At 38.4% G+C, this 9,794-nt stretch overlaps 1 protein-coding gene across 1 annotated transcript; it reads left to right on the forward strand.

Moving 5' to 3' along the window:
- Positions 1 to 2,085: 2,085 nt before the first annotated feature.
- cntd1 (cyclin N-terminal domain containing 1) lies at positions 2,086 to 9,794 on the forward strand (the record flags this gene model as incomplete). Its single annotated transcript, XM_079261181.1, has 7 exons — positions 2,086 to 2,095; positions 2,222 to 2,297; positions 2,372 to 2,543; positions 2,630 to 2,792; positions 2,921 to 3,065; positions 9,355 to 9,451; positions 9,660 to 9,794. 7 exons carry the CDS (start codon positions 2,086 to 2,088, stop codon positions 9,792 to 9,794), a joined length of 798 nt encoding a protein of 265 aa, XP_079117307.1.

Consider the following 9,794-nt stretch of genomic DNA (forward strand, 5'->3'; position numbering starts at 1 on the left):
TGTGAGATCTACGGTCTGCGCAACGAGGGGAAGAAGACTGTGCTACATAGAAATGAGCCCCGGTGGCAACTTTGTTCCTACCGTTAAAAGACCCGCACCAATAGTGCCATCTGTATGACAATATTAGGACCAGGGGTCGATTTATTGTTGGATTTTCTATTTATCTTTACTAAACCAGACACTGCTCCAAAACACATTTTCATGTATAAGAAGGTTTTAATGTCAAAGTTAGGGTAACGTTAGTTGTTGTAGCTAAAATGGCAAAAAGATTACTTTGTTCCCCTCGCCAAAGAAACGTTGGAAGCATAAAGTTTGGGCAAGTTTCTTTTGACCTTCTTAATGAATTTCTCATCCACTCGAACAATAGAAACAAACACAACCTCAATAGTTTACCAAAATACAGCGGAAGCTTCAAGCAAAAGAGAGTCATTGGTAAGCAAGTTTTCCTGTCAATAACATTTAATAACACGTAACAGGTAAATATGTGTTTTTTCATTTTCTCTTCTCTCTTTCTGTCTCTCAACATTTATTTATTTATTTATTTATCTGTTTATTTTACGAATGGGCCATTTTCGTAATAAAAAAACAGCTGCGCCATTTACTTTGGCAACACTTTGGCAACACAGCTGTACACTATTTAGTTGATGCTAACTAAATTGACATACACTGGACTATTATCAATAGCTTTTATGCTCAGTCCCCTATAGTGTTGTAATCTTGTAAGTATTTTTCCTAAGTGCACAGTTTTGAAATATTTGTATTTTAGCTGGATACAGCTGCATTACACGTGACTGTATGCCTCTTCTACATTTAAGAGGCAAATATAGTTTTCAGTACATTTATTTAATTACTTTATTATTGAGAGCTTTTGCTCAAAATGCAATACAATGTTAATGATTAAACAGCCATTTTTTAGATTTAGCTTCTTTAAACTACACTACCACTATAGTTTTATGAAATGAAATGAAAAATACTTTATTAATCCCCAAAGGAAAATTTAATTGTTGAATCCAATTGTTGAAGTAAATGCTCAAAATATCATCAAAAACCGAACGTTTCAGGAAGAAAAATCAAACAATTAAAAAACAGAAACACAGGCAATGTAACTTTGTTTCTTTAGTTTCTATCTCTTTTAATCCTCTCACAACACCTCATGTCCATGAATCAGTTTCAAGTAGGCCAAACTATCTCAAGCTTTTGTAGCCTCAATAGAAACAGCTTTCACTCTGACGTTTACATTATAATTATCCTAGAATGGCATGTTGTATACTTATGCAATAAAAGGACCAAACACACATTTTATTCTAATACTTAAACTACAAAGGTTTTGTTTTTTTTTAATCTATCTAGAAGTTTTGTAGTATTTTCAATCGTAAATTTGTATGTTAATTTATTTACGGAACTGCTCTTTAGCCAAAAATGTAAAAAGGGTGTCTACTACAGCAAGTAATCCTCTGAATGTAGTGCTAAGTTTTATTGCTTCATTGCACCCTGTTATCATACTGAAGTCTCTCTTACATCTTTTCATTTTGAGCCTTTTTATAATGAAGGGTTTCAGCATAAACCTGTGGCTGCGTCAAAGCCAAGCAGCACCTTGGATAAGCCTGTAGAGTTCATTGTTTATAAATTCCATCAAACATTCATTCATTCATTTTCTGAACCGCTTATTCCAATTCAGGGTCGCGGGGAAGCTGGAGCCTATCCCAGCTGGCTTTGGGCGACAGGCAGGGTACACCCTGGACAGCTCGCCAGTTCATCGCAGGGCTCCATCAAACATGTTTCTGTGTATTGTTCCATAACATCTGCTGGCTCAAATTCCTTTTCAGACTGACTAAAAGAAGCTTTCAAATGTACACTTAAATTACTTAAATACTTACTTTAACAACTTTTAGCTGCAATCTTATGTAGCATAAGTTGAAAAATAAAATATTATACATTACTACTATTTTTTTTCTTTCTTGTCTTTAGTGGATTAGTTGTGTTTTGGTACCATTTCTTTCATCAGCAGGGTAATTTGTACCTTAATAAATAATGCAACGTATTGATTTTTTTTCTTTCTGATGTGCTCCTCCCTTTAAAGAGCATATGAATGACAGTGAGTAATTGCTTAGGCTTGGATAAATCAGACCTAATTTAGATCTGCCTTTATCACACACTGTAATATAGGAATACTCAAACACATGCACATGATTTTATGCTGTATTCTGCTTTTGTTTCTTAGAATACATCTTCCTCATTACTGAAGAACTGAGGCTTGATCCTCTGGTTGGATACCACGCCATTGAATTGGTGCAAAGGTAAAACGCACACTTGTCAAATGTTTCTTTTGGATTTGTTATTCATATCACCAAGGTTTTTGCATCTCCCTTAGATTCATGGTCAACCACCTTTCTGATTTGCTCACTGCATCTGAGCCGCAAGGTGCCACAGCTGCTGAGTCAACAAATTTGGAGGAAGCTACATTTGACATGCTCAAAGATAAATTCCCTCTCATCATCTTCTCTTGCGTGCAGCTTGCAAGCAAACTGTTCTTGCATCATCATGTAAGTTCTGCCCTGCTCGCGATCTACAGCTGCTGCTACACTGTCGCTTTTAAAACCAAATAACCACGTGTAATTCTCTTCTTTAGATCATCGACAGCGGTACTGCTGTACGATTCCTGCATTCAGTCGGCCTCACTGTTTCTAAACAGACTATCCTGGAGTCAGAGCTGATGGTCTTTAAAGGACTTGAATTCAAGCTAAATGTCCTCAACCCACTGACGTATGTGGAAATACTTCTAGAGGTGCTTGGTAAGATGTTTTGCAAGCGAAGGAAAACCTATTTCATATTGAGGATATAAAACAAAGTGTCTTATTGTGTACAAGTGTTTTCATTCACCAAAAGTACTGACTTTAATATTGTAACTAATCTTTTGTAGGACATAATGAGCCTTCCATCCCTGTAGAGCGCCTTTATCGCCTGTGCCATCCTGTCCTCCAGTTCATCACCCTGCAGAGGACTGCCATCTATAACAGCTTGTTAAAAGTTGCCACTCAGTGTGTCAACCCATCCCAGAAACAGAGGTATCATATTGCTCTTTGACTTGTAGTACCTGATGTTTTAAAACAGGTGGTGACCATAATAATAGACTTGACAAGCTGCTTGACTAACAGAGCTGAAGTCTGGAACCAGTTTGTTTTGACTTGTTGCTCTTACAACATAAATCCTGGCAGATATTTCTGTAGAAATAAAGTTGGGGTGGTCGGGATGTCAAGAAATGTGAAGCAGCAGGAAAATGAAAGTTACAAAAGCAGTGAGAACACGTACTACAAATTGTAAGGAATGTGTTTGCTGAAGATGTGTGTTCACATCTCCAACACACTTAAAGCATTGTTGGAATGAATTTGGAAGCCCTGTTTCTGTTTTAGTTTCTGTTTCTTCACTGACGATTTCTTTAGTTAGTTTTTCCAGCTTCTTTTCGCTGACATTACCTGTCTATCTGCTGACTTGTTGCACTTACACTCAGCAAGCCAGCAGCTGCTTTCAGCTGAGAATAACTGTGGGGAGAGCTGAGAATGAAATGAGAACAAACAAAACAAAAATATTTCAAGCCTTTGAACCAAAAAGGGGAGGGGAAATGTGGTAATTACCAGACCTGTTAAATATATAACCTATATAATTAGCATGGAAGTTTGCACTTATTTTATTGGCTTTACCAACTGTGAGGTAAGTTCTGTAAAACCTTTATTATTTTACACATTTCGTTACTTTAAAATGTTGTTGGCTCCTGATTTAAATGGCTTGAAATGCAGCAGGAAAGGTGTTGAAACATCCCAGAGAGCATCAATCCATTTCTGTCTTCACTGGAAGTAATTTTGATCACAGTGTAATATTTTGGGGTGAGTGGTGGCTCAGTTTTACTGTATCATTTGTAGCCCCTGAACTATCCACACTTTGCTTTTGAAGAACAGTGTAACTGAGCCAAAAAGCACTGTCCATGTCGATCGAGTTATGGTTGTAAAACTCTTTAAAGGAGTAAAGGAGAGGAAGAGCCCTGGCCCTGACGGTATTGGGGGACGGGTCCTAAAAAACTGTGCGGAGCAAGTGGCAGACATCTTTTGTTATATCTTTTCAAAATCTCTTGAGCTCTGTCAGATACCTGCCCTGTGGAAAAAATCCGTCATCGTTCCTGTTTCAAAAGTCAAGTCACCTAAAGAACTTAATGATTTCAGGCCCATCGCGCTTACATCTCTGGTCATGAAAGCCCTTGAAAAAGTAGATAAGTCTGAATTGCTGAGTTGTGTCAATCCAATCCTTGACCCATTCCAATTTGCTTATCGGTCAGGTAGAGGAGTAGATGATGCAATCGCTACCCTCCTAAATTTGACACTCAGTCATCTCGAAGGTGCAAGGACGTTAGTGCGGCTGCTCTTCATTGACTTTTCCTCAGCCTTCAACTCAATTCAGCCACATCTACTGGCAGAGAGACTTAAATATATGAATGTGGATGGAACTTTGATTCTATGGCTAATTGACTTTCTAACATGCAGGACTCAGCAAGTTAGAGTCAACAGCATTCTGTCTGACTCTCTGGTTTCCTCCACTGGTGCACCCCAGGGTTGCATTTTGTCTCCCTTGTTGTTTGTATTGTACACAAATATGTGCCAAAGCCTCCATGAGAACCGCCATGTCATTAAGTTTGCTGATGATTCTGTCATAGTTTCTCTGGTCTCTGGTGATGTTCTTGATCATGGCCCTGTCTTGACTGACTTTCTTGAGTGGTGTCAGTCTTCTTTCCTGCACATAAATGTGTCAAAGATAAAAGAATTGTTGATAGATTTTAGGAAATCCACTCCTGCCCTCCCTCCTGCCCTGATAAATGGACAGGTAGTTGAGGTGGTGCATCAGTACAAGTACTTGGGAACAGTACTGGACAGTAAATTAACATTCGACACCCAGGTTGATGCTGTCTGTAGTAAAGCTCACCAGAAAATGCACTTCCTTCGTAAATTGAGATTTTTTAACGTTGACAATGTTTTTATGAAAATGTTTTATTCCTGTTTTGTGGAGTCAACTCTTACCTTTGCTTTTCTTTGCTGGTTTGGCATGTTAAATCTTAAAAATCGAAACCGCTTACAAAGCATAGTTAAAGAGTGCAGCAAAATTACTGGCTGTCATTTAAGTGATTTGTGGGATCTTTACAAATGCAGGGCTGTATGCAAGGCAAAGAAAATCCTTGCAGATCCTGCCCATCCTCTGCACAGGCAGTTTCAGCCATTGCGCTCAGGCAGGAGATATTGCGTGCCTAAGTTTAAAACCAATAGTCAGAAACTCCTTCATCCCAAGAGCCATTGGATTTTTAAATGAATCATAGTTTTTAATTTGCTATTTTTGGCGTCGCTTCATGTGCTGTGATGTTCTCATCTTACCGTGTTTCCACTGTTATTTAACTTGCCTTTTATTATTTTTGTTGTTTGTTGTTGTTGACTGATTGCACTTTTATGCTACTGGCTGCACACAAATTGCCCTACGGGGACCTAATAAAGTATTGAATTGAATTGCTTTAGACACCACTCTGTGAAGTTACGCTGGAACCAAACAACTGTAACATTTTAGCTAAAGTCCATCAGCTTTCCTGCTACTGACTTGGATCTAACCGGTATTCTTCATAAAGGAATTTTCCTGGTGGGAAACTGAAATGCATGAAGGTGCTTGTGGAGTGTTTTATTTATCTATTTTTTCCTCACTGCTGCTTTCTTTATGTCATATAAACTTGCAGTTCTCTGTCTGTTTTTTCCTCCTATATTTGCAAGTTTAATTGAGTTTTGACTATGATGAAGCCAAAAAAGCATAGTTCCAACACACTCAAATAAATGAGTCATTGTGCAGAACTTCATAGGCTGTTGGATCCATTTTTAACTCATGTCAGGTGTGTTGAAGCACAGAAACAATAAAAATTTGTAAGAAAGTTGCCTCAAGGACCGACTTTGGAAACCACTGCCGTAAAAATCTGCTTTGCTCGTATCTAGAATGACTGCCATGAAATTGAGCGATATGTGGATAATGTGGACAAAGCCCATCGGCTGTCTGCCTCCTTAAGGATGAACCCAATGACCTGGAGGGTCAATCTAGAAGGCTCAATATCAGAGTTGTAGGTATCAAAGAAGGAGAGTAGCCGTAGGATATTTATCTTTTCTGACTACACAGCAACAAGCCTTCAACATGGTCAGGAGTAAGTTGATGGATGTCAGTGCCAAATTCAGTCACTACCCTGCCAAACTCCCAGCTTTACTTCACCAACCGAGGCAGAGCAGCTTGCTGGTTCTACTATTGTCAAGGCTGAATGTAACTTTCTGGACACCAGACAATAAGTAATGTATGGCTTTATTTGATAAATTTGACTCTACATTTTTCATTTGTAGTGTTAGTTACAAGTTTCTTTTTAAATGAATGGCATATAGTAGCATCTTATCTTTGTTAATGTAGTGATTTGACATCTTTTCTATTTGATAAACATATGCGGTTACAGATATCAGATATTTGGTTCATGCTAGGTTAACGGGACTGTTGTCTGGCAGACCTGCTGCATAAGATCAATACTTTGACAAAGAAATTAAAACTCCTTCCACTGTCTGACTAGTTGTGTTAATATTGTGAAGCTGGTAATACTACCCAAGTTTCTTTACCAAATGTGCCTGTTCACCTCACCAAGCCTATTTTCAAGATTTTTAATTCCATAATCATGCTCTTTATTTTGTTCAACAAGCCTCCCTGTATTGCAAAGATATATTTTTAGAAGCCCAATGAGGAGGATGTTGTTGGCCTTCCTGTTCTAATTATTATTGGACATGTGATGCTCAGGCCTCAGCTAGTCTTTTTCCAATAAATCATGTTAAATCTGACCTCATCCTTCATTATTGCTGTGGGATCTTAAGACAAATTAAAGCAGCCCTCAATCTGTCAGAGATTAGCTTTTATACATGCTACAATCCTCCCTTTTGACCTGAGTTAATGGAAGAGGTGTGTGATTGTTGGTCTGGAAGGGATTACAAGTGGTCCACCATTACAGAGTTAAATGTTGATCATCATTCTGCCTCTTTTGCTCAGTTGTAGTCCACCTACCTGCACATCATTTCTTTTATTATTTGTAATCCCATAACTAAATGTGTAAATCTTTTCCATGTCCTATGTTTTTACCAACCATTTACCCATGCATATAGCTCCTCTGCCTTGCCTCCTTTTAGGTAAATCAGACCATAATCTGGATCTTCTCACCTCCATCTACAAACCCATTGTTCAGCATCAACCAGTCATCACACAGACTATTAAAACCTGATCTAATGAAGGTAAAGATGCTCCAAAAGGGTGCTTTTAAAGCCACGACTGGAACGTTCTCTGTAAACCACATGGAAATCACATCAGTGCCATGATGACTGAGTGTGTGACAGCATTGTGCTTTCCCAGTAACAATCCCTGGGTCGCCAGTGACCTGATAAAGCTACAAATTATAAGAAAGAAAGCATTCAGGGACGAAGACGGGGGTTTATTGAAGACAGCACAAAACAAAGATTAAGATGTGCAAACAGGATTCCAGGAGAAAGTTTGCTCCAGCAGAACAGTGAGGGGTGTGTGGTCAGGGATGAAAAAGATCACTAGCTTCAGGTTAAAGGACTGACAGAAATCAGGACAGATCTAAAGAGCTGAACATGTTCTTCAGTAGGTTTAGTTCACCTTCCGCCTCCAGCCCAACATACAACACATCCTCCATGAGCCCACAGCTTTCCTCCACCCTGCTGCTCAGTCATGGACCTTAACACACCTCGTCCCTCTATGTCTGAACATGCTGACACCGTGTCTGCCTTCACCACTAGCCTCTATCTCTTGCAGTCAAGGTGAAGAAACAACTGGAGAAACTGAACCGGAACGAGGCTGCAGGTCCGGATGACGTCAACCCCAGGGTTCTGAATGCCTGCTCAGAAAAACTCTGTCAGATTCTTCAGCACCTTTTCAACACTGGCCTGAGTCAGAAAAGAGTTCCTGTGTTGTGGGAAACATCCTGCTTTGTTCCGGTACCCAAAAATATCCCGACCATCTGAACCAAAAGACTACAAAATAGTTCCCATAACATCTTGCATCATCTCGTCCCAAGCTCTTTGAGAGACTCACCTAAATAAGCAGGTGAACACCTTTCAGGACTCCTTACAGTTTGCTTATCGTCATGGCATGGGGTTGAACTTGCCATCATCTACCTGCTTCAGAGAGCCCAGTCTCATCTGGAACAAATCAAGCAGCACTTTAAGGATCATGTTCTTTTATTTCTCAAGTGCCTTTTCTACAATTCCTCTGCTCTATTATGTTAGGAGCTCCATAAAATCCAATCAGAAACCTTCAACCCACCTGGATTTATGACTACTACTATCAATTCCAGGTTTCAACTCATTCAGTTTAAAGTCCTTCACTTTCAAGATCTAAACTGAACAAATGATTTCCCTCTGTCTCATTTATATGTGATAAACATAAACAGACATAATTTGTGGTTTGTGCCCCAAGCTCAGGATGTTCTGGTGTAAAATGTGTGATTTCTTTGCTTATAATAGACAATAATCTCCAGATATCTACTGTGTTATTCTCTGTACATCTCCACACACTCTGGCTCTCCCATTAGCACTCCAACAAGGTTCTTGCATTTGTCACAGTGGTTGTTAAAAAGCGTATCTGCATGAAAGTGGAACTCAAAGTCTTTGGCTTCTTTTAAATTGTGGCACACAAATATTGTCTCCTGTTTACACCCAGAGGAAATTCTGCACTCTCTTTCAGATTTCCCCATTAAATATACTCAAATTTGGAGCCCCAAAGTTAATCAGAAAATGAGGAAATTAATTGTTTTCATCACCTCATTCTGTAGCTGACCAAGAAGCAACCACTCTGTGTTTATTTTAAATATATTTTGGCAAATTGTATTAGTCTTTATTAATTTAGCTCAAAGGGTCTGGCAGTTTTTTTTGTCATATAATTATTTATTTTAATTAGATGTACTTTTTTATTACAGTGACTTATTAAATTATGTCTGACTTATTTTGTTAGAAATGGGTAGCTCTATAAATAAAATTTAATAAAATTCTGAAATAATTTGCTTATGGAAAGAAAATCTCTGTGTTTTTTCATTCCAGCTTCTCAGATGTGTGAAATTGCTGCTTCCCTAGTACTAAAATGTTGGGAATTTTGTACTTTTAGTTTTGTAAACAATCTCTCATTAAAACAGTCTGAGATATAAAAGAGAGCAAGAGACATTCACACACAAGACAGTTTATTCCATCCAAAAGAATCAATTATACCTGCTTTACTGCTTCATTTATTTCCACTGAAAACCAGAGAGAAGTTTGTGACAGTGACCGAAGACTGCATGCTCCTCGGTGTTGGTGTCATCGCTGTGGCTACATTCATCCACTTTGTCAGAAAATGGGAACAGGTAATATATATATGATTGGTTGTTTTTTTTTTAAACACTTTAACTATCCTAAAAAGTTTTTGTTAACATTTCTTTGCATGTCAAATTTCCCAATCAAGTCACCAAGCAGCTTTTAAAGTGTTAAAATAGTGTTGTTGTTTTTTTTTTTTTTACTACAAATGTTTTTGTGCTACACAAACTGACTGATCTTTTATAAAAAATGTTCCAGGTAGTTGGTGAACTGAGCCACATCACAGGAATCACAAGGAAGAGCATCAGTGATTTTGCACAAGTGACATTAGCTCACATCGTTAGCACCAACTTTCCTGCAGTCGAAGCTCGACTTTTGCCAACTCAGCTCTGA

This window comes from Telmatherina bonti (genome assembly GCF_933228915.1).
Source record: "Telmatherina bonti genome assembly, chromosome: 21".
Taxonomy (NCBI): Eukaryota; Metazoa; Chordata; class Actinopteri; order Atheriniformes; family Telmatherinidae; genus Telmatherina; species Telmatherina bonti.